This window comes from Paralichthys olivaceus, chromosome 1 (genome assembly GCF_024713975.1).
Source record: "Paralichthys olivaceus isolate ysfri-2021 chromosome 1, ASM2471397v2, whole genome shotgun sequence".
Taxonomy (NCBI): Eukaryota; Metazoa; Chordata; class Actinopteri; order Pleuronectiformes; family Paralichthyidae; genus Paralichthys; species Paralichthys olivaceus.
Window position 1 is genome coordinate 17,243,497 of NC_091093.1, and position 25,426 is coordinate 17,268,922.

The window sequence follows — 25,426 nt, forward strand, 5'->3', positions numbered from 1 at the left end:
TTCCTGACTGACTGCTCCTGATACTCAACACTTACAAATCCCCTCCAGACATAAATATGCTAATAGAAATAAAGAGAAACTTTCCTGTAGCAGATGAATGTTTAAACAGCCTATGAAAGAGCACGTACACATGTGCACAGTGAAGTAACTAACTTTGATAATAAAAACTAAGACATTTAGATATAATTTGTTTTAACCAGTGTTGAAATATGTACTCTCGTCCTTTACCTCAGTAAAACTACCAGTCTCGGTGTGAAAAATATTGAACATGTCAAATTCTACTTAATTCTTACTTAAATAAATGGTTTTTCTTTAATGGATACATTTTTTTCCTCCTTTAAATAAAACCCAGCTTTAAACACATGTCACCTCATACAAGAAAGGATGATTAACAATTTATTTCACTCCAATGTCAGATTTGATCATATTCTAAAGAAAGAATCGTTGGAATTTTAAATTCAATTTACTTGATAAAATCAATATGTTGTATTGTTTGCCGTGTTCCAAAGGTTAATCTAGAAAGTAACTCAAACACTCAGATACATGTGGAATGTAAAGTATAAAATTTCTCGAACTTACAAGTACAAAGTATTTGATCAGTGACTTCACTTATCATCACTTCAAATCTCTGCAGGGTCAAAGCAGCTGTGTCAATAGCAGCTCTTTATCTTTACTCTCATGCTCAGCAGGTCAGTGTTTTTCCTGCTGGAACATATGAAGCATGTGCATCCTGTGTTTGGGTCTGATCACCTCTCAACACAGAGCCGGGTCCCTCAGTCTCTGGAACAGAAAAATAAAACTGGTGAAGAGCAGAGGAACACAGTTTAAAAAAATATGTTTTATTGACTTTGTCTGTATTTGGCGGAAAATGAGTTTCCCTACTGAGGATCGATAAAGCTGTCTAATCTAATCTTTATGTAGAAGCTCTTGATAGAATAGCAGATATATTCACATCCACACATTGAAGGGATGGTTTCCACATTTTGACGACGTATGCAGACTCGGGACATGCTCCGTTATTATTCTACAGGAAATCCTCTGAAGTCAAATGTTTTTCTTTGCACATAATGTCAGGACAGGCACAGCAGTAATGTGCTCAGTAGGAAGACCAAGCAGAAGAGATACTGGGTCCAGTGCACGCAGTTTAACATGCATTTGTAATTGTTATAATAGAGAAAAATAAGGTCTTTCTCCGATCAATGCTCATATACATGTTAGACACTTTTCTCCAGACTCAGCTGATCACATGCAGCAGTCAGAGGTGCGCAGATGAAGCTTTGTTGCTGGAGTGTGATTGGATGCTTTCAGGGCGCGACCTTCATTTGTTGCTGTTGTGTGTGGAGCAGACAAATCAACCTCTTAACTGCCACAGCATTATCTGCCTCTCCATGTGGCCGGCCAGGCAGTAAACTAATACAGGCCGCAGGCTGCAGGGCTTAAGAGGGAAAGGTTGTGTGTGCTTAACAAGGTGATCATTCCTGGGATTCCTTCATGTGCTTGAGTGACTCCAGCCAGAGAGACTGCTGGGAAATAAAAGGCCCAGCAGCTGAGAACAGACAGATGTACAGAGCTGTTCAGGAGCTTTAGAGCAGCTTCGCTGTTTCACACGGATCTCTCTGTCTCACTGATTCACAGAGAAAACAAGTTCTACGAGTCTTACGAGGATCCAGAAACATCTCAGAGATTAAAAATAATAAACGCTGCTCATACTTTTTGTGTGTCGCAGTACTGTGCTGCCCCCTAGCTGCAGCAATGGTCAACATGCATGTGATAAATAGATTGATAGCTAGATAGATAGATGGATGGATGGGTGGGTGGGTGGATGGATGGATGAATGGATGGATGGATGAACCCTATATGGCAAAAATAAATTAAAAAATAATAATAATAATAAAAAAGAAAGAGAAATTTAAAGTTTGACAAGTAAACTGAATGGAGTAAAATAATGAGGATTTGTTCTTTTGACTGAATTCTTCTGCAGAGGCACATCTGTATTTCATTAGTTTTCTTCTGGCTTGAGGATTTGATAGATTTGAGGATTGATTCGAAACAGTGAAGGATTTCTAATGAAGGAGCGATCATGTGATGGTTTGTGGGAGTGGAGGCTTGTTTCTATCACCTGTCAGAGCTCTGCAGACCCACAGGGACATGAGGGGGGGGGTCAAAGTCTCCCACACAATCAACCTGTTTACCTCTGAAACACTTTCATTCTGACGATGGTGAGATTACCATCACAGCTTTATGAGTGAACATGATTTGGTTTCTTTGTACACAGATATGGTAGACGACCTGTTTGTACGTCCAGACCCCCTCCCATCTTAGGGGCTCTATTGTCTGAACTTAACAGTCACATTCCTATGCTTGTTTTTAGACCAACACCCACGACGTTTGGCTGTGTTTTGGTTTTCAGAGACACTAACGAGATGAATCCGGCTCAGAAACACCAAGCTGAACACTCAGTGGACGCCTGAGGCAGTGAACATGTCAGTGCAGCAGGATCAACCTGCTTTCAGCTGCTGTGTCACTGGAGTCACTGTCGGTGGCAGAGGACGTTTTCACATCTTTCACTTGAGTAATTTCGGATAGAAATACTCTCCAGTTTTGAGTCCTGTTTACCGAAGTTAATGATGTTTAATTAGCAAAATGTACTGAAAGGATTAGTGTAAGTGGAAGTATATATCTGCATGTTGTTTAATTCATTATTAGATACTGTTACTTGATGTTACCATTTTGTATTTTGCAATTCTAGGTATTTTATTTATTTCATTTTATTTTATTTTAGGAAAATAGTTTTTAGATAATGTAATTTGTCAGCTTTTCATATGTTTACTTTGTAAAATCTTAAATCTGAAAAGTAAAAAGTAATTGTTGAGTGAGTATTTATGTAGTGGAGTAAAAAACTAAATATTCACTTCTGAAATGCAGTGGCATAAAATAGAAATACATCAAACTACACAATACCTGCGGACGCTGTACACAGTACCTGGTAGAACCCATGTACCGAGGCTTCCGTCCTCCATAGGCTGCATGTGTCCTCACAATGTACAGTAATTGAGTAAATGTACTTAGATAATTACCACTACTGAACTATGTGTTTTATCGCAGCTGAGTCATTTATTGAAGTATCAGATGAATTGATATTTTATTTATATTGGTGTTTTCAGAACAGCATTCAGAAATGACAGTAAATTCTTCCACCAAAGCAAAACAATCCTCAGATTCAGATCAAACAGAGGATCAGCAGATTTGTGTCACATCAGTAAGCAAAACTTTTCACAATAAGTTGAATTTTTAATGCATCATAACAAACATACCTCAATTATCATAGATCTGATTTATAAAAGAGACACAGAGGGAGAAAAAGACTTAAGAAAGTTGTCCATCATCTTAAAGTCCAAGGTTTCACAAACAATGTTGACAAATTCTGTCTGTGACGTGTATTTTAAGTTTGTCACAGTGCAGCTTTATGAAGTTGTGTCATTGTATCACAGCAGCACATGTATCTGTCAACAGTTGTAATGGCTCTTCTCTGTCATCAGTCACTAAAACACTGGCCAACTGAAATTCCACAGAAGGATGTTGTTGTTGCTCTCAACACCTTTTTCATTGTGAAACAACTGGTCCCAAACAAGAGAGAAGCTCAGATAGTTGTACTGCAACATGCACACAGCAAATAAACAATTTTATACATGAAGTCGTAATTATCGCCGTAAGCAGATACTAAACTTAATACTATAAATTAAAAACTCTCCATTAAAAGTGTTGCATGGAGACTACTTTAATTGTTAGATCTTTACTTTAATAAAAAAATTTGTGAATGCATACAATTCTGAGACTTAAGAAGCTGAAAACATGAAACATCTGACATACTTACATGAAAAACAACTGAAACAACTAAAACTGAGTTACCAAACTAGTACTGATCATGGACTTTATATCTTTAATATGTTAACGTGAGGAGTAACTTGTAACACGACAAAGAGTATAAGATGATTAAGCCCTGATCAGTAGGTGCATACAGTCTAATGAAATGAAAGACTCAAACAGAATCCTCTTACTTTATTCCTAATGTCTACATGTTGTTCATATGCTTGTTGGTTTTTATTATGACATCCAGGAGCTTTGTTATGGAGGAAAGTGAATGAGTTTGAATTTAGTCATATGTGATATTTAAATCTTCCTGATGTTGTGAAACTGACCACAGGAGAATGAATCAAATGCAGAATCCAGAGCAGATAAGAAAAAGGGTTGATACATGAAAATGAGAGCGGGTTTCCATGACATTGACTTTGACAGAGGCCTGACTGAGACTCTCTCTCTGATTGCAGAAGCAAAGAAACACCATTTGTTTGATGTCTGGTTACTCATTAACTCCTCAGCCCAGTAAAAATACCTTTCACATTGTCCTGAGAATTTTTCTTTTCTTTATATACTGACGTCTTTTGACGATATAACAGCGGAGCTCTGTTGAAGGACACTTTACAACCGATCGACTTTCTTGACAGGCAACTTGATTCTCTCCCTGCTCTGCGTCTCTGGTTTCTATGAACAGGGAGTGACTGCAGGTCATTCATACGAGGAATGTGATCTGCCTGTCATGATGTTGTGTGTCGGCTTCTGTCAGGTATTTGTCAGGATGGTAGGTTTAAACTGGTGTGTATGAATAATACTGCAGTTTTCAGAAAGAACAATTCAACACATTCCTCCGTTTCATTACTATCTTACATCAACAATATTAATAATTTATTGGCCAAAGCAACTCCTGTATGTGAGACAAACCATTCACTACAAGTCACTATAACAAAATCCCTGCATTCAAAATGGTGGAATCTGAAGAAAGTGCTGATTATGTGAGATAAAAGTGTTGTATTTATATTTTTTATATAATTTGATCATAATTATGTATTATTGTGTTTTCACCCCTGTCCGTTTGATTGTTTGCAAAATTACACAAAAATGACTTAATAATGAATTTCCATGACACTAGCAGATCTGGACCAGGAATTCTTCTGTCACTTTCTCTAGCATTGTGAGAAAAGATGTTTTATTGATATTTTTGTTGATTTCTCAGAGAATGATTCATGGTTGTTGAGGGAAAAAAAACTGAGCTGTTTAGGGAACTGATATATATGAGCGTGTGGAATGTAGTGCAGCTTGATTGAATTTTTGGAAACTGTTGGGCCTTGGCGGCGGTATGTGCTCTGCTGAGTGCCATGATGTAATAATATTTAAAATACACATAAAACATTGTATTGAATAAAACCTTTGTATAATGTTTGATATTTTAATCTGTAATCATTTATTATCGGTCACGTTTTTGTGACAGTGTAACTATTACTGTCCATTAATGTTTAAAGATATAAAAGACGTTCCAGACTAAAGGTATAAAGTAACATAAAGTTAAGTACAAAAACCTCCCATTTAACAGTTCTGAAGAATATAACATTTAGTTATTTCACCCACTGCAAAGTGCAATCTTTTGATAAAAGAACATAAAGTAGTACAAGTAGCAGAAATACATTTTGCAGTTATCAGAAACATGCAAAACAGGAAGATACTGTCCAGCTCCTTGAGTGTGAAGTTCACAGTGAGACGTAGCTCCGCCTCTCAGCCACCCCTGTAGATAACAAGTGTTCCACCTGTCCCAGGACCCGCCCTGTGAGAGACAAGGGAGGCAGGTGAAATGTGGCCCAGCAGGTCTGATGAGAAAACTAAAAGAGACACAGGGAGGGTCAGGGAGTCAGGCAGAGAGGGAGCTGAGAGACTGACAAGCCTGTCAGCCCAGTGGAGTAGATGAGCCGTCTTCCTGGAATCAAGACAATGACATATTTGTGTTTGTGTTGCTGAGTGTGGGTCTGGATTGCACCTCAGGGCCCTGTGGACTCCCACCACCAGAAGCTCCACCAACAACACTACTACCACCACCACCACCACCACCAGCAGCAGCAGGTTCGACAGAGTGGAATTTCCCCCCTCTCTCTCCAGGCTGGGGCTGGGGGCAGATGGTCGCTCTCAGACTTTGAACAGGACTCAGGAAGGAGAGTGAGAGGAGAGGAAGGGTGGGAGGAGGGCTGGACAGGGAGAGAGGAGAGGAAGAGAAGTGAGGAGTGGACAGAAGGGGAGACATGCTTCGCTACGGTTCAGGACGAAGTGTTTCCACCACCACCACGACAGAGGAATCTCCAGACTCTGAGGTAAGAAGTCCCAGAGAAGTCAGGACATTGAAACTCTCCCTCTGTCAATTATTTTCTCCTCCTCTGTGTTTTGAAAACAGCTCAGTGGTTTTCCCCTCCTCCTCTGTTTGTCCCCTGTTGCATTGACTCTGTGGATTTTCTGTAAACTGTGAGACACATTTCTAACTTCCAGATCATTTTTTCTGTTCCCTGATCTTGTGAAAGTGCATGTTAGTTATGGGATATGTTCACTAACAGGAGCCTGTAATGGGAGCTGAGTGTGCAGGAGGCTGTCATGTTTATTTGAACGGCTCTCTGATAAAACAGGCCTTTGTACTTTCAAGTTATCCCCATTGTTTGTAAATGAAGACACAACCTATTCATATTTTTAATCTGAGAATGATATGAGGAGTATAATGCAGTCATTTTGAATAATGTCTTAAAATGAGATATTTCAAAATACTGTAAAAAAGTTTTTGCATGGTACAGAAACCAAACACGTCTCACAGTTTCTGAGCATTTGCATGAACTTTGTTTGCAGGTCTGTTACTATTTCCTATAAATAAAACACATTGTGCTGCTGTTTTCATGTAAACTCTTCAACGGTTTCTCATAGCAACGCACTCAAAACAAATATGAATGTGCTCGCAGATCATTTATTTGCCTTTTGTGTGTTTGTTGTTCTCAGAGGAGGATCAGACGTCTCAGGTTAACTCTACATGCGGGAGACAATGGCAGCAACGAGCCAAAAACAGCAAACTCAGACACAGTAAGTCACATATCGGGCTCTCATTGAAACTCTATTGATCAAGCTGCATCCTGCACATGAATCTTTCCCGAGAGCTCGATTCAGATAAATACACGATTAATGCAAAGAGGTAAACCTGAAGTTAAACCAAGTGAATGTGTGTGTCTCTCAAAAATAACACATACATTCATGATACCTGGAATGAAAGATGGTGCAGCATCTGAGATTTATTTATCATCTGGTGTGGTTAGATAATGTGTGTGTGTGTGTGTGTGTGTGATAATGCACAAACAGCTGTTTCAAATTTACTTCAAAACTCCTCCATGACTAGAAAAGATTAAAAACAGTCTCAATGAAACACCTGACAGCTCAGCTGAGACTGTTTGAACACACTCTGGTAACTCTGGTAAAGTTCACTGGCTTTTGCTCAAAGTCCAGAATAAGTCTGACTGTATCCATGTCTGTTGTTGCACGCTGTGTGAAATGGTAATTGTGAGTCCACGCTGCAGGCAGTGTTGGTGTTTGCTGTAGGTGGCTCTGCCCCGCTCTTTGTTTGTGTTAAGGATCTGTGGTCCACAAGCTGATGCCAGAGTTTGTCAGTGAGAGTGTGAGAACTGAGCGTGATACTGCACTTGTTCTTGGCCCTGACAAGGTGCTTTTGGTGCTTGCAATTACGCAGGATCCTGACAGAGGTGGGGTGGCATGTTTTGAATGAACCTTGGCCAAGAAGTGTGGTGTTCGTCAAGTTGTCACAACTCCACTCGCTCCACAGATAGCACGCTGTCCTAATCTCTGACAGGCAGGGCGTGCCCACTACTATTGAAACTGATGACAGAGGACAGAGCGGTCAAGAGCGCACACAAAAGTGGAGAGTATCGCATGTGCTTGGTGATGACGTGTACTTCAGTGTGTGTTCAGTGAGGACGCAGTTCTCGGGCCTGTGCAGACATTGTGTCTCTGACGGTCATCAGCAGAGAGGCTGTTTTTACTGTCAGTCGCCTCAGGGAAAGTGAAAATAAAAAGAGGAAATATAAAGTGAAAGTAAAAATGCTGCATTGAATATGAAACTGAATGGTAGGAAATGGAGGAAAAAGACCACTTTGGTAAATTTGTGTAATAACTTTGTTGGCGAGAAGATCAACACCTCTGAAATGAAGCTACAGGCAGCAGCTTGTTGAAATGAAGGATGGAAATTAGCTTTAAATAAAGAAACCATTGACTAAAGATGGATGACATGACTGCTCACCAAAGTGAAGCCGAAGCGTCTTAATCACCACCTGGTGGCTGGCTGCGGTATAGGTAATAAATCCCACCTCCACCATGATAGCAGATGGGACATGGATTACTACTCGTATCCAGTATTTGTTTTTATGGTTTGTGCAAATGCAACAGAATCAATGACCAGCAACTGTGAAGGTCACTTGTTAACACTTATTGTTTCTTTTTATCTTTAAAAAGAAAGAGAGAGATGATCCAGACCGGCTGTTTCTCTGTCCCTGTGCTTAGCCAGGACCACTGTAGTTACACTTTTATAATCAGTCTTCTCATCTAACTCTCATTCTGCTTTGGAATCCAACCATTACAAATCATTTCACATGAAAATATTCACAAAATCATGCAAAAGATAACTACAGAGAGGTAGGAAATCCCCTTACAGAGGAATTTACAGAAGAATATCAGTTTTCAGGAGTTTAAAAACTCACCTCTCTGCGTCCTCTCAATCATAGATTGGATCTTTAGCGAAGGTCAAACGTAGGTCACTTGGGTTGAAGCAAACAAACAAGGTAAAGTGAAAGTTAATCAAAGAGGAAGGAAGTGGCTGATACATCCTCTGACAGAGATAAGCAGAGATATTACGTGTCAGTAGAAACTCTGGTTAATGTGGTTCTAAGAAATGATAGGGTGTGTTCCTGCAATCTGAAACATCACGGACACAATCCAACCACTGATGATGGCCTAGATGAGAGGATCTACACCATCACACACAGGGGTGAAAGGCACAGTGGCTGCATTTACTGTAGATGTTTCTCCACCTGCAGTATTAGACTTAGTCCGTACAATGGCTGAATGTCTCTTTAAAGTGAACACGACTCATCTCAGAGCTAATCCAATCAGTTGACTGCTTCACAATGAAGTCATTTGACAGAGCTAGTTCATTTATACGACACAGAGAACTGTTTGACAATGCACTGACATTATTCCAAATGGACGTTATTCAGGTGCACGATTCAGTTGGTGACGTTGGTGAGCAGGTTACGAACAACACAAAAGGAACCCTGTGTGCTCTTTACAACAAAATGACTGTGCTGTAGTGCGCACTGCAAAAACCAGGTAAACATTCTCCCACAGTTTAGTCAAACACTGTAAAATCCAAAGCTGAATGGAGAAAACAGAGAGCTTTTATAAGCTTGGTAACTTATAACTTAAATATGACTGTGGAGAGGTTCTTCCCTCCCATCGGCTGGAATTCTCGTCCACATGTCAGCGTCTCTCTGCAGAATGTCCACTGTAGATTGAGCGGTGAGGCTCAGCTCTGTCCACAAGACAACACTGGCGTCTTTGTTCTGGTTTCTCCTCATTCTTATCTCTGAGAGATGTGGAGGCGGATGCTTGTTTCTCTGGTAATAGATCTGAATATTTAGTCTGAGTAGAGGCTTTTAAAAAGTGTATATCTATCCATCCATCCATCCATAACCAAATCTTTCACATACATTTAGGAAAAACTACAGTGTATATAATGTGACTGCAGGATATATAGATAAAAGGAGGGTAAAACAAACATGCAAAGGAAAAATGAATAGTAAGAGGAAGAGAACAAACATGAGGGAAACTGTGTTTGCATGATCCGAAGACAAAATTCTTTGCTAATTATTAGGTGTCTGTGGTGTGGAATGCTTACACAAAATGATAAACGAGTTTGGAGCATTTTGTACCTTTCTAGCGTCCACACACAACATCAGTCTTGAATATTTGCTGTTGTTGTTTTGTGTGCAGGCTCAGAGAGAGAAAGACGTCAGTGGCGCCTGGAAGAAGAAGAATGGGCTGATCCAAAGAGAGAGGCCAGCTGGCAGGGAGTCACCTCAGCAGGTAGACAGCCACATGCACCACATGAGTAATAGGCATGACATTGCGACACATGTGTGTCACTGACACGCCTCTGTAAAACATGACTCTGTGCATGTACTCCCAGACTGTCATTAATAATCTTCTCATGGATATTCAGCATGAACAGATGTTGGAATAGGTGTTTGAGTTTGAGACTTAAATATTCATCCTCACAGGTTCAGGAAAATGAATGTTCTGAGTGAAAATGAAGAACAGACAAAATAAAATATGCACAAAATCATCATCAATCATCTGGTCCCTGTTTCTAAAATGTAAATATTAGATTTTTGTTTGCCTTCTATTGTCTAGTATTTTTTTAAGTTTTAGGCTGCTTGTTAGACAACTAAGAACATTTTAATAAGTCAACTTATTAGGTATTAGATGCAGCCCTGACAAATAAAATTCCCTAATTATTTTAAAATATATTTCTTTGCCTCGTGCCTCTCTCTTTTAATTGAAGTATATATTCTTATTGACTTAACTCCTAGGCCAAAGTCGAAAAGCCAAAGTTGTCATGACAACAATAGTCATTTGTTGTTTAGTAATTTCATTGTGTAAAGTGCTGCTCGGCTCCTGAGCTGCTCTGCATCTGTTTCCACCGGTGTCCAGGCTGTCAGAGGTACAATAGGCAGAAACGGCAGCAGCTCATGTACTGGGTTGCAGAAACATGACACCTTCAATACACCCTGTACTTTTCTAGCTGTTTGCTGCCAACCTACTGTTTCCAGTGCTCAGCAGCAGTAGTGCTGGAAATACCTGATCAAGTTTACATATGCAGGCATGAGCATCTGCACACAAACATGTGATCCGCCTGCAAGGTTGCATGTCTGTACAGTAAAGGCATACACACACACACACAGATACGCAGACACAATGACAGTCTTGGTGTGGTGGAGGGGTGGCGCTAGAAACCTGACCGGTGTGATCCTGTCTCCCTCAGCACCTCAGAGACACGGCCAATGGGGTGCCAGAGTCCTCGGAGCAGCATCATGGGCCCAAAGTGTACGGCGTGGTGCAGAGGGCGGGCTCGGACAGACAGCAGGAGGTGATGGCGCGAGAGTGGACGGTCACTCACCTTCACGATGAGATGAGGTACATCAAGGAGGTGAGTGGAGGCTAACACAACAACCACCCAAGCCCTGAGGGGAACACATCATTGTTTCAGCATCACACCAACAATGCAAGGCTGTGTGGGTTGATGCACTGATAATATCTGTATGTTTTGTGTGTATACAGGTGAGAGATTCTCTGGAGAAGGTGAGAGAGAGGATGTACGGGCAGTTTGGAGGAATGCAGCAATCCATGCAGAAGCTTTCACAGGAAATCAGGGTAAGATATTATGTGGCATCATATGACAACTCAAAACTCTTATCAAACTCTCTCTGTCTGTGAGCTGTGAACAAATCTGTATCTCTTTGTTTGTGCAGTCTGCTAACTCACATCGCAGGAGTCTGGAGTCAGAGGTGAGGGTCCGGACGGCGGCCATGGACAGCTTTGACCAGATGAACAGCTCCCTCATATCTGCCAACATCACCCTGCAGGTAAAATATCAATGTTACCAAGCCTGTGAAGACTTGCTGGATGATGGCCACATCCCATCTCAGAAGGGTTGCTTGATGAGTAAAAGAAGTGTCCTTTGCAGAAATCCCTTCTGGAGAACTGTCAGAGCAGAGTGGACACCAAAGAGGAGGTGAAGAGTTTGCGGAGCACCTGTGAGAAAACACAAGAGAAGCTCAGGGACAAAGAGAGGGAGCTGGCCGCTGCGCAGGAGGAAAACCAGACTCTGAGGCTGCAGGTCAGACTGAGGATGCACTCACTCGTTCACACAAACACACATGCATCCACAATGTAAAAACATTCCCGTGGAAGAACACTGCTGTATATAGTTTCTGACAATGTGGCCTCATTCATTAGAAAATAAAATATACCCAACATATTGAAAATGTCCCTTAATCCTAAATTCTGCAGACGAAGGAAAAATACCTGAAAAGAGACAGACCATTTTTTTTGACAAGCTGTGATCAGATGTCACCATCAAGATTAGAGCTAAAGCAATAAGTCAATGAATAAATCAGATGCAGAGCTTTTCATAAACAAGAACCTTCTAGAACCTGGACTGAATATTCACACCATGTCATCACATGACTCTTTGTCATCATCCTGATACAGATGCAGCCAGAAAACCAATATAATATTATCTTATTGTTTCATATTTAAAAACAAAAACACACAGACAATTTATTTTATTTTATTTTAAAAAAGAGCTAGAGAGACAGGATCAGGCCAGTTGGAGGCCCCCACAGAGGTTGAAGTAATAGAGAAAGCTGTTTGTGTTTATCCAGCAGATCCTCTCACTGCAGTACAGCAGCACATCATCTGCATCGTTCTACTGTTCTACCGTCTCTTTGACATAATCAGCCGAGCTCAGTTTTATTTCTGCTGCGCTGTGAATCATCCAGGTGGAGTGTTCGCGGGAAGCCAACGCTCAGGCGCTGCAGGAGCTCTCGGAGAAACTACAGAGGGAGCACGATGAAAAGCTACTGGAAGAACAACAGAAGCACAGGGAGGAGATTGAAAACCTGCAGGTCTGCATTCTTGTCTCCTCTTGTCATAGTTGTGCATCAGTTTCAATGACAATAGAAACCAGAACATTTTACACAGACAGAGTCTAATAAAGATATGACTGAAATCTATATGTCGTCACACAGGCACAACTGGATGAGTATATCAGGCGACTGGAGGATGCAGAAAGACAAATCAGGACTGCAGAGGCCAAGATCACTGAGAGGGACCAGAGGATCATTGAACTGGAGCGTCTGCTGGACTGTATGGGCAAGGTACGATTCAACATGACAAATAACAAATTCTTTTTAAGAATGTTTGCATGTTTGTGACAGTTCCCTCTACATACTCCTTCTTCCTCCTGCAATTAAAAGACATGCAGATGTCTGTCTCTGTATGTTACCTCTGCCATATGCTGGTGACTTGTCCAGACTGTACCCTTGCTCAATAACAGCCGGGATTAGAACCAGGCTGGTCCATGATCAGAGGCTGTGGTACCGATGTAAAACTACTGAAACTTACATAAAGATCCATCTGGTATCAGATTTGTTAAAGGCATTACCATCCATCCTTCCATTATCTATAAAGCTTTTGATGTTATGTCACAACAAATGAGAGCAACTGAAATATCCTCCACAGGAAAAGAATCAATTCCAGAAGAAGCTGCAGGATTGTGAACAGCGTCTCCGCTTGATGGAGCTGACAGACACAACTGATTCAACTGTGGCTAAAAGGTACAATTTAAACTCAATGATTAAAAAAAGAATTGGTTCTCCAAAACCCCTCCTACACAACAACAATTAACAAGTATTATGGTCTGTGGGCTGTCAATCATATCATATTCCTCAGTAAGTGACGCTTGGCCACTTTTCGTAGTGTTGTATATGAGGATGTCCACAATCTTCATCTTTAAATTAAAATTGTTTGGTCAAACTTTTATTTCCAAAATCAAGAATAAACTTCCATGCTTCAAAAATCTGATGTCTGCATTATTAAGTGCTGCAGATGCATCACTGTGCTGTAGTTCCTTTTTCCTCCTGAAGTTTTTCATTACCTAATCTCAGAGGCATCTGACTTGGCTGCACATTTCTGTAAAATACAAAAAGAACCCCTCCCTGTCCTGAGTTCATCCCATCTGTGGGACTTAACGGTCGCTGCTCGTGTTCAGGTCCAAAGAGCTGCAGGAAGAAGCAGGGGATCTCCGAGAGAGAATCAAGCATTTGAACGACATGGTGTTCTGCCAGCAGAGGAAAGTCAAAGGAATGATCGAGGAGGTGAGGAGGGTTTATTTTTCTTCTGTTCTAATTTGATGATGAGTGCGGATATGAATGTTAGCTGAAGTAGGAGTTCATTTACTAAAACAACAGAGTGCAGATGAAGTCTGGTGCGCACAAGGAAAATTTTAACTTCAGGCCTCAGAATCAATAAAAGCTTCATGGTTAAGAGGCATGCATGTCCCTGTGTATTTCTAAGGTACATATAGGGGAAATAGAGACAGTGTTAATTCAATGTAAAAATTGCTTTTTCAAAGCAAATATTATTGTACTTCCTATGATTTCCCTGTAATTTGCATCAAGTTTCTTATGGGAAATTATCATAGAATGTCACTCAGTAAAGTTCATTTTGCTTAAATCCAGATCCGCACCACATTTTAATGGGTTCTTCCCTGACTCATATCACATCCTTACACCATTTTTCATGGCAATGTGTCCAGTAGTTTTTGCGTTACCATGGTGACTAACAGAGAAATAAAGACAAAAACATAACCTCCTTGGCGTCAGTAAGTACAGACTCATAACATGAATAATTACTGTCAACGATCCAGATAACATCACAACAATGTATTAGAAGAGATAAGATCATTCATTTCTAATGTTTGCCGTCTTCTTGAATTTTTGAAGGTTGAATCTCTACGAACTCAAGTCGCCCAGAAGGACATGTTCATCTCAGAGCTTCTGGACAGGATAGCAATAGTTGAGTGTGAGGTAAGAAGTCAAACTGTGTGTTTACTGTGTGTTATGATTTTGGTGTGGTGTGGTTATCTACTGCATGGCTACAGAGGATTGCCTGGGTTGCTATAAGCGCTGGAGGTCCTGAACTTTCAGCAATGTCTGTGTGTTTTCCTCACGTCACTGCAGCTATCAATTCCCTGCAGGCCCTTGCATGTGTCTGACCTGACAGTGTTGTTTCCTTTCTTTTCTTTTCCTAGAATAATGAGTTAGAAGACAAGCTGAAGTATTTTATGTCCACACAGAATAGGCCTCGAGAGGCTTTGGAAACCAGAGAGACAGGAGTAGGCTGTGATTTGCTCCCCAGGTAAGACGCACACATGCTGGAGAAACATGTGTAGTAGCATCAGATTGTATTTGGTGCTTGGTTTGGTGGTGGTTTCTCACCCTGATGTCTGCCTGTGCATCTGCAGACGTGAAGTACAGAGTCATGACACGCTTCAACCAACTCATCTCCATCCAATACAACTCCCACCACTTGTTCTGCCGCCGCCATCAATGAAACCTCCATCAGCCACAAACCCCTTATCACCCATACAATCTTCATCACCGACACAACCTCTGTCACCCACACAACCTCTGTCACCCTATCAACCTCTCTCACCCACACAACCTCTCTCACCCACACAACCTCTGTCACCCTCACAACCTCTGTCACCCACACAACCTCTGTCACCCTATCAACCTCTCTCACCCACACAACCTCTTTCACCCACACAACCTCTGTCACCCTATCAATTTCTGTCACCCTATCAACCTCTCTCACCCACACAATCTTCATCACCCACACAACCTCTCTCACCCACACAACCTCTGTCATCCACACAACCTCTGTCACCCACACAGTTTCCACCTTCCCTCCAGTTCTCATCCTCCACACAACCTCTGCCCCCCACGCAACCTTTACCCCCTCCACCTCTCCTTCAGCATCCATCCCTCTTTCTGACAATGCCCACCCAACCGAGGACATTCAAGCCAAGTAACCCTCCTCCCAGCAGGCTGGAATCTAGTTTACTGAGATTCACTCCTGTGGAATACAGCCGCATCCTGCTGTCCAACCCCCAGGGTGGGACGTCCCCCTACACCCGCCCGGCTGAACCTGAGCCGCCATTGAGCCCTGGAAGAGACGAGGTGGACGCTGTAACGGACACAAAGTCAAGCTCAAATCCGGAGGAATCCATGTCATCCCAGGCATCTACTCGAGCACGACCGAGAGCACCTGGAGTTTATACACCGTTCATGAAGCTGATGGAAATCACATCAAAGCTAAAAATAGAACCATCTTAAAGAAATAGTAATATTTATATATATTCTAGATGTTTGTGAAATACACTTTACCTCTTGCTTTGCTGAGTTGCATTAGAAGATTGAGACCACTCCTCTTTTTACAATACCAATGATGCAGTAAATTAGCTTAGCTTAGCATTATGAACATGAACAAAAGGGAAACAGCTGCAGGCTTTGTGTAAAAGCTACGATCAGACTGTAGGCTCAACTGGACCAATCACAGTTTTCTGCTCAAATAGCACAAGTCACATAAATGTGTTAGTTCCAGTTCACACTGGTGTCTGACGCTGGCCACATTATTGGCATATTTTAAAAATAACATGAACTTCCAAACCAAAAAATCGTATCCGAGCAATCAATCCGAATTGAGTACCATGACCAAAGTGGCCAAAATCTGCATCTCTAAAGCTGTTGGAGGCAGTGAAGTGTAGAACTAGCAGTTTGACAGGTGTTTAAAAAATGTACGTCTGGACAGAGATTAGTCGAATCAATACATTATGAACATGTGCATTAAATATGTCTCTGTGGTTAAAGCCAAACGCAGTTACACATATGAATGTGGTACTGATCCTCTCTATTCCTCAGCAAAGAAAGATGACTTTTTAAAAAAAAGGTTAAACTCTCCCTTTAAAACTGAGTAGGCTTTGGTCTGGTTGTATTTAAATGACCATGTGTGACACTGATCTCACTTTTACCAGTCAGAAGCTGACACATGAATTAATCTGTAATACTGTGGAACAGGATTCTGGTCGATGATGAAAAGTCTTTTTTTTCTATTATATTCAGATTCTCTGTGTGCACATAGTACTATTAATTGTGATACATGTTGCAGGGTGTAAATAATCTGATACTCTGTCAAAAAAAAATTGTAAATAACATATTGAAGGATTATAAATATGTTTTGTTTACAGTAAACGTAGCCTACTCGTGTTGCTGAAGCAACTATGACTACTCAGTCAGATATAAAGGTTATTTGGTGTATTGTATTTATTTTTTTTTTTATTGGCTCTGTACAAATTAAATGAATATTATTTTATTACTGTCACATTATGTACATTATATTTATTAACATGCTCTGTGCCTTTGGGAGCAGCCCGCTGTCTGATACTGGTGGTGGAAATGAATCTCAACAGGGTAACATAATAACAACGATAATAACTGTACATTTCTGTGGTGATGATAAAACTGTTAAATTACTTTAAAATCTATTTACCGTAATTAGGTGACTGCCATGTCTGAGCCACTGGCACAAGTGTTATCCAGCTGTTGACCTCACTGCCACCACTGTGATGTGAAAATACTTCATGATGTGCCTTTACCTTATTACAACATATCAAACTGCAACTAATGAGATGAGGCCGGCAGATGTTTGGCTAATAAAGACTTTACTGTACAAGTATTCTGACTGTGTCAATGGACGTCCCCACTTATACACAATCATACATGAACAGATGTCTGAAGCCATGTAGCCTATATGACTGCCTCATTTTTCAGTGATCTGGGTTGATCTGTTGGAATTAGTGACTAGTGAGAAACACAAAAGCCTTTTTATTATTGGTTTGTAGAGCTTGCATCTTGGATGTTTAATTTTCACACTTTTAGCTTTGAACTCCAGATAAATTCTAATGAAATGTGCAAAAAAATGTCACTGACTCTATTTTCAAGCCCCGTCCTGTGTTCAATATACAGATTATGTGTCTACAGAGCTATTGTTTATTGTAGTTCACAGGAAATGTACAAAGGCCTCAGTGAAAATCTGTAGTTGCCTGGTTAAAACTGAGCTGTTTCACTTTTCACAGCAGTATTCGTTATTGTAATTTTATAAACTAATGTAGATTCACTCAGAGTCAGGTGTTTTAAGAGCTTTTTTTTCATTGCCATAAATGTTCTTGCAATTTTAAAGCTGTGTGTAATAAGTTAAAACAAAGTGGTAAAATGTGACATGTGGCAGAATCATGCAGGATCAGGATAAAGCCAACACGGTCTTTTACAGGAAGAAACCTCTGGCAGGACCAGACTCAGTGTATCGAGACCATGTTGCTATAAAGTTGCTGGGTTGAGCGGAGAAAAATGGGGGAGGTGGGGTGAGATGGGTGGAAAGGGGGAAGAGGAGACGGGCCAGGGACAGTTGTGAAACCTTGATGTTTAAGAATAATGGTGGTTATAATGAAAATGATAATAATGTAACCTGTAGATGCAATGCAAATACTATTCAATTCAATTCAAAACAACTTTATTTGTGTCTGGATAGGGACAGTCTAAGGCACAAGTAAAAAGAAAGAAAGAAAGAAAACAACAATGACATCAGTGCAATGTCTACAGACAGTTCAAAATGAATGCATTCTAGTTAGTGTTTATGATTGTAGCTCTGGAGTTCATTGGGATTTGGACTGAGTGTGCAGCTGCAGCAGAGAGTCAGACCAACCTTGAATGATGAGAGAGGACAGAGAGGACGCAGCTGTAACGTCCTGGTTCAAGTTCAGGTCATTGTCTGTTGAGATGAGGGAGAAACTTGTTGGCACGGTGGCTGGGAAACATCCAGGCAGGAAATTCAGAGATGGAAAATGTGCTCACACTGACTGAACTGTCTACAGAGAAGAAAGAATCAGCTTGAATGGAGCAGTGCCACAACAAGTACAGACTGTAAAGGTCACAACAAGCTGGAGTGACAGACTCCTCTTTGAATTCTGTGTCTGAGGCTGATGACGACACTTGACCTACAGGGGGCAGCAAATCACCGCCACCAGTTGGGCTGTGGCAAGAGGAAGAGGTGCACTTCACCAGCCTGCGCGCTGGGGGGCGAGAGAGCTCCGCCCCTCGTGTCTGGTTTCCGGTCAAGAGGAAGAAGCTAAATTTGAAACTCGTGATGTTGAAGAAAACAATGTGCGGCTCGAGGAGGATTCTGAAGCTGCTCTACCCTCAACAGCTCGTTTAAATGGCGGTGGTCGGACTCGGTTAACGTGGACACTCGGTTTTATTGTAATGACGTGTGTTAAACGTTAGTTCCTGCTGCTGTGAATGGCTGTCGCTAGCTGTCAGTAGCTAGCTAACAGTGATGTCGTACACAGAGCGCCAGGGTCAGGTGGGAGACCTGAGGCAGAAGAGCAGAGAGGAGCTGCAGGAGGTGCTGCTGCGGCAGGAGAAGATGCTGTCCGACCAGTGAGTTCACACCAGTAACCACTCAGTCTGTGGCCTCCATGTTTAACTCTCACACATGCTGAGTCACGTGTGGAGGACCACTCCTGGCACAGTGATAGTTCAGTGACAGTGAAGAGAGAGGAAACATGAGTTACACTCATATATACTGAGATCTGCTGTTTTCCATCAGTGCAGTCAAGATGTCAGCTTCTCTACTTATATATGTATACGTCTCAGGTTTTTCAAAACATCTGTACTCAATAGCATAAAGTGTATCTGGCGACATTTTGCCATGGATTGAAAAGATGAAATAAAAAAATACTTTAATCCCAAGTGAAAATGGTTTTAAACAAGGTACCAGGTGGGATGTTGTATTTTGGGAATTTCCATTGTGGCTTTCGTCAGTGTCTTCTGACTCTTCATGTTATCCCAGGCTGACTCCATGAGACAGACAGATTCAAGATTCAAACCATTATTGTGCTATAATGCCGTATTAATTAGTATTCATCCTTCACTGAATTTAATAACCTCTATAAGAAGACAATACAGATCCAGGCTTTTTTTTTTTTTTTTTACTTCTTTTTCAAAAAATACAATAACAATACTGTACTGTTGCAGGAGTACAAGTTTAGAACGTAGTAAAAGTTGACCTGTGGTAAATAAAAACAAACAATTGAACACTAAATATACCCGTGCTGTGTGCCTGCTCAGCTCAATGAAAATTAACTTTATTTTAGCATGGAAGATATTACTTCATGACTCTGGCTGTATGTTTTGGATAGTTATCATTCTGTAGAGTGAACATGAGACCGATCAGACGCCTCGCTGATGGAAAAGAATCGAAACACCTGTAGGGTATGAAAACTTCGGACGGTATTGTAAATGTCAACATCCGATGTAGCTTCAGATGTGACTGATATGTCAAGCATGATATACCTTGTTATATCAATGGAAAAAGAACACTGCGGCCAAATAGTTCAGCACTGTTATGTTATACAGAAATATTAGATTCAATATTAATAGAACAAACAATTCTATAGAATTATGTAATAATTTGAATGTGTCATATCAATTATTTTATTCCAAAATACAGATGTGTCTAAAAAAAGTCAAAATAAATGAGTAGAGAAATATAAATGCAGATCCTCTAAGACAGATTTTAATTGGTTTATTTAACATGAAAATTATGAAAATGTTATGGGCTTTACAGTCACCAGAATTTAGATCACCTAACACAATTATCAAACTGTCAACTTAGAAAATGACTTTTGAAAGAATAGTGTCTACCTCTCCTGTAGAGTTCAACTGACTTGTAAAATCTCTTGATGTACATTTAATGCATCTGTGTCTTGTGTTGTGATTTTTTTTTTTTGTACCCATGATGTAATTTCAGGTTCATCTTGTCCACAGGAAGTTATTGCAGTCTCTTCCTGATAAAGGTAAAAGGATATCAGATTTTGCTGAGAAAGTACGTCTTGCCGTTGAACACCGTGATGAAGAGGACAGGAGACAGAGCTTGGTGTCTGCTGCCAGGATGGAGTTACAGTCCAAGTACCAGCAGGCTTTCTCTCTGCAGAAATGTGTTATACCCAACACACCAGAGGCAGCACAGCAGAACAGACAAAGTGAAAATGCAGCAGGAAGTGTGGTACATGAGAGGGGGACCTCACCTGTCTCTGCTCACGTACAGGAAAAGACCACTTTGGACAAGCAGCAGGACCAGTTAGTCTCCAGAGCAGCTGCTGATGAAACCATGGAGACGGCTGCTTCTGGGGCCTCTCTGAACTCTGAAGAGACAAAAGAGGGTGACCTTGTGGAGGCCTTGGAAAGGGTCAGACTGTCTGAAACTAGTCCTGGTTTCAGTAGCAAGTCCAAAGAGAGAAACAATCCCTCTCTCAGAATGCAGACAGAAAGAAAGCCTCACTGTCTAACTCTCCTGGAAAGATCAGAGAAGACTTTGTCTCACAGGAGGCAGAAATTTAAAACAAATCAGTAAGTGGACTTTGTTGGATGATGTGATGATGAGGACTTTTGCAAACATTTATAACAAAAAATGATTGTGTCATTTTCATTCAGTAACAATGTGACATCGTTAGTTATTTGATTGTAAATAATTCTTTTTTTCAGGCTGCCAAACAGAAGTGACATGTCTCCATCAGGGTCCTCCTCACCCAGCCAGTCCTCTGAAGGCTTGTTGCTGCTCTCCGTTCAGGTCAGGAAGGAGAGAGACAGAAAACACTTGGACGACATCACTGCTGCCAAACTACCCCCACTCCACCACAAACCAGCTCAGCTTCTGTCTCTGGAAGAGTCGGCCGTGCTTTTGAAGGACCAAACCAAGAAGCATCAGGTTTGTGCAGCTCTGCGCTCCACACACTCCTCTTATGCATCAGTGTATACACTAAAATGTAGACATGATGACAGGGTCTGAAATTTCCACTTGAAACATATTTGTATTAGCAACTATTGCTACTTTACAATCAGACTAAACTAAAAACAGCCCTGTGCTAGCGTCAAATCAAAATAAACATTATCGCAAGGCACTGAACATAGTAAGGCCGAGACTGCAAGAGGCTGCCATAGTGCTCGTGTGTTGCTTTAGATACTGATGAAACATGAAATTACTAACTTAACTTTGAGTTTCATTGTATTGAAAACTTATCAGACTGTAAAATATTGCATAATGTTTTGTATTCTGGTGAATCATGTTACTGCTGTCACTCACTCCACTTTTAATTATCTTTCAAGGTGATGATCAAGACGTGGAGAATAGAAATGTGGTGTTCATGTTATGAAGTAATAATCTAGTAATGATAATATTATAATAAGTAATGTTCACTCGCATGTAACTTGGTCACCACAGTGCTGGGTTGTGGTACAACAGCAGTTGAGCAAATTCAACCATTTTGTTGAAGGACCCTTCATTTCCTTTTTCTGCTGGAGCCACTTGCGTCAGCAACCCTGGACTGACCTCATTTAAATGAATGAGAGGGCTGTTTTTTCACACAGTGCTGAAGTAGCTCTGACCACAGCCTTCATTTTATAGACTTCCTTTGAAAATATAGCTTATTACATTTGTAAAAGAAATACATTGACTAAATGTTATTTAAGTGCATTCTATTTATTTTGGTACCTTCTTTAAAAAAGTAAATTACATGATTCCAATCATAGGATCATAATAGAAGTCATTAGGATCCATGAATTATTGTCTGAGAAATCAACAAAAATGTTTAAAGAAAGTTAAAAATAAATTGAAACCAAGTGTGAGGTCCCTCCTTAAGCTCAAGAGGGCAGTGTTCAGACAGTGTAAGTAACGTGTGTCACATCACGTCCAAATTACTGATGGTAGAGCCAAACGTCATACAGTGTGCTGCTGTCAACTGTTAAGTTTATAATCAGTCCTACTTTTGTAAAGGGTTTAATAGCTATGTCTCTGCTGCTTTATAATAATGTGCTTGTTTACTATTTACCAGCCTATTCATGTCAACTTTTTTGTTGTTTTGTGTTTAATTTCAGGAGTTGCAGGCCAAGCTGGCAGCCCAGAAACTGTCTGAGGGATTGAAGATCTCTATGGGGAGCTACTCTCCTGACTGTGGCCCCATGGCTGCCTACAGAGAGGTTCATGATGAAGGAGCCCTGCCCTCCTCAGAGGAAGACTGATCCTGGAAGGCTCGAGCTGGGGAAACCAGTTTGACCTTGGCCCTGAGGGAAACAGGCTTTGGACCCTGCTATCAGGACCCATCAAACAGGACTTTCACTCCGAGGACAGGAATTCTTAACAGAGAAAAGGGGTCTTTGCATGTTGTGCAGGCATAGTGAGTATCCCAGAGGAGGGCAGTTGAGTGGCAGGTTAAGAAACAAGCTCACTTAATAGTCATTCAGGTCTTTTTGTGTCCTGCAGAAATAATAATACCTGTGGTTGACCAGGAGTCTTAAATGCTGAATTTGAAGCATGTGCATTATTTCGTGGGAAATGTCTCGTCAGTCGACTAACACCAATCTTGCGACTCTCTGAGCCTCAGAGTATTGTACATTGAAATTTGTATTTTGATTTGCTTATAATGAATAATGCTTTTAAAGCTGATCTACAGGTGGATCAGACTGTTCTGAGACAATTGTGACTGTTCGTTCACTCATATGTAATTACTACAGAATGGTGCAACTGAATTTAATACACATCTGATTCCCTAAATTATTGTGTTTGTTTGAGAATCCATTTTATTTCTAGCATTACACTGTATTCACCTTTTAGGCTGGATGGAAAAAGGTCTTTAAGAGATTTTCTTTAATTTCCCTTCACTGATGAGTTTCATGTACTCGACAATCTAGTTTTTACATTGATTTATCTACTTGCTACAATCATAAATTCAGTTTAATGAGAAGAGAAACCACATAACAATGTGATAATGTGCAGAATAATTGTGTTGTATTTTGTGGACTCAGCAAACCTTCTTGTAACAGATTTTTGAAAGAATTAAAACATCAGTGCCACACAAAGCTCTGCAGATATTCAGCACTTTACAAGTCATGTGCTTTATTGCTTTCTCCATATGGATGAGGCTTGATCAAGTCCAACAGCGCCTCACATATGATCTACTTTCAATAAATGGAACATTTGTAAGGTCAACAGTTCCATGTTGACATTCTAACCACTTTGTTTTTACGTTTGATAAAATAAGACCTAGTTTCCTACATTCAGATTATTTTAGTTTCACTATTTTTTTTACGTAGTCCTTTATGTGCTAAATAAATCTACTCGGTGATATCAGTTTCAGTTTCTAGTGGAGCTGTGGTCGGCCCCGATTTTCAAAAAATCCTGTGCGATGTTATCAGGCAGGGATCTGTGACACACTTGATAAGATTAATGCAGAGGTAGTGAAATATTGAATCTTGATGGCTGAGACATCTGGAATGCATCATGTGGTTGCTGGGAATGGCAGGCGATGATGGGACGGCAGCAGGCTAATGCAACATGGCAAATACCGTTTCTCAGCTTTGCTAATATGTGGTAGATAAGAAATGCCAGCAACGTTCAGCGTCTTTCCAAACTGCGTTTCCCATCATCTCTCCCCCAGCTCTCACAGAAGACTGCAGGCTGTCCTGGTTTAAATAGCAGGGATTTTAATTAGAAGAAATAAGAGCACTGAGGCAAGTTCCAGAGGAAATGAGGGTGGGTTCATGTTGGTCAGGTTCTGGTGGGAGATGCCCCTTGATAACCTTTAGTAATTGTGGCAGAGGCATTGGTGGGAGACGCTTGAGAAAAAACAACAATCTGATTGCGGTGTATTTAGAGTATCTGATGGGCTCCAGAGTGGCTCTGTGGTGACGTCCAACAACAAATACACCATCACACTCTGCAGAGGATCCTCACTGTGCTGGGATTAATTACAGCCTACCTTGCTTACATAAATTCACAGACTGTTACCAATTATGGGGCACATTTTTTTGTATAGCTTTTCTCTGTGGTATCTGGCGTCAAACCTGACTCTGAACGTATGTTGATGTTGTTGAGGTGGAACTGAGCACACTCACTATAGTCAAACTGTTTTTTTTTCTTTTTTAACTTGGTCCATTGATGATGAGGTTGTTTATACTTCGACTTGAATCCCGGACCCCTTGTCTCAGATTAATAAGCTCCTCGTGAAGTAGTCTGCAAGTGATTTGCTCCAACTCTTGAGTCCGAAATCACACGTCTCGCGGGAGTAAAAATAATTTGCTGTTTGGGAGGGGAAACTGGAATGTGATTTCAAAACGGCCTCTTCAAAGAGCAGTCAGCTTGGCCTTAAATTAGATATACAGCATGATGTATAGACTGGCGTTAAACACGAGTTAGGCCCTCGGCAGAATGATTGGATTATATCTGCCAGGTTACAAAGTCTGAGGTCATACTTTTTCCATTCTCTGATGTTTTTGTCATATTTCTCAGGGCACACGAGGAGATGAAATAATGCTGCACCCAGCAGTTTTCTGGAGATAAGGTTTCAGACTTTCAGACTATCTCCTCATCCCAATTGGAACCAGCTCCCTCTTCTTTAACTGCACTAGAACTGAGGCAAGTGAAACCTTTTTTTTTTAACTATAGTGGCACAACTGTGGATGCTGGTCTGTTGCTTCCACCTTTAGTTCGATGCGTCACCATAAAACTTACAGACATTCACGGTCACCACAGACTGAATCCTAAGGTCCTCCAGTGATCTCCCTCATGTGGCTGTGGACTAATAGTTTCTTCGAATAGTAATGTTTGAACCACTGCGTTTGTTGATTGTTTTTTAAGCAAGATTAAATTAAAAAAAGATTAAAACAACTTCAGATTTCCATGAAACTTGGTGTAGGGATGTGGTGTGGGTGATGGAAGAACCCATTCATAGAGATCCGGATCAGGGGGCTTATCCAGGAATTTTTCT

At 40.8% G+C, this 25,426-nt stretch overlaps 2 protein-coding genes across 4 annotated transcripts; both read left to right on the forward strand.

Moving 5' to 3' along the window:
* Positions 1–6,054: 6,054 nt before the first annotated feature.
* myzap (myocardial zonula adherens protein) lies at positions 6,055–17,283 on the forward strand. 3 transcript variants are annotated; one of them, XM_020098901.2, is made up of 14 exons: positions 6,055–6,194; positions 6,862–6,942; positions 9,916–10,008; positions 10,967–11,131; positions 11,263–11,355; positions 11,454–11,567; positions 11,657–11,821; positions 12,486–12,611; positions 12,735–12,863; positions 13,228–13,322; positions 13,757–13,862; positions 14,490–14,573; positions 14,798–14,904; positions 15,011–17,283. In XM_020098901.2, the coding sequence occupies exons 1-14, from the start codon at positions 6,126–6,128 to the stop codon at positions 15,882–15,884; spliced, it is 2,301 nt and encodes a 766-aa protein (XP_019954460.2). In that variant the 5' UTR covers positions 6,055–6,125; the 3' UTR covers positions 15,885–17,283. The 3 variants fall into 3 exon arrangements, with proteins under 3 accessions (XP_019954460.2, XP_019954462.2, XP_019954461.2); XM_020098903.2 differs by having other exon boundaries at positions 14,843–14,904; XM_020098902.2 differs by having other exon boundaries at positions 11,669–11,821.
* Positions 17,284–18,658: 1,375 nt separating this feature from the next.
* polr2m (RNA polymerase II subunit M) lies at positions 18,659–23,538 on the forward strand. Its single transcript, XM_020098904.2, has 4 exons — positions 18,659–19,043; positions 20,433–21,014; positions 21,150–21,372; positions 22,539–23,538. Exons 1-4 carry the CDS (start codon positions 18,940–18,942, stop codon positions 22,680–22,682), a joined length of 1,053 nt encoding a protein of 350 aa, XP_019954463.2. The 5' UTR covers positions 18,659–18,939; the 3' UTR covers positions 22,683–23,538.
* The last annotated feature ends 1,888 nt before the right edge of the window (positions 23,539–25,426 follow it).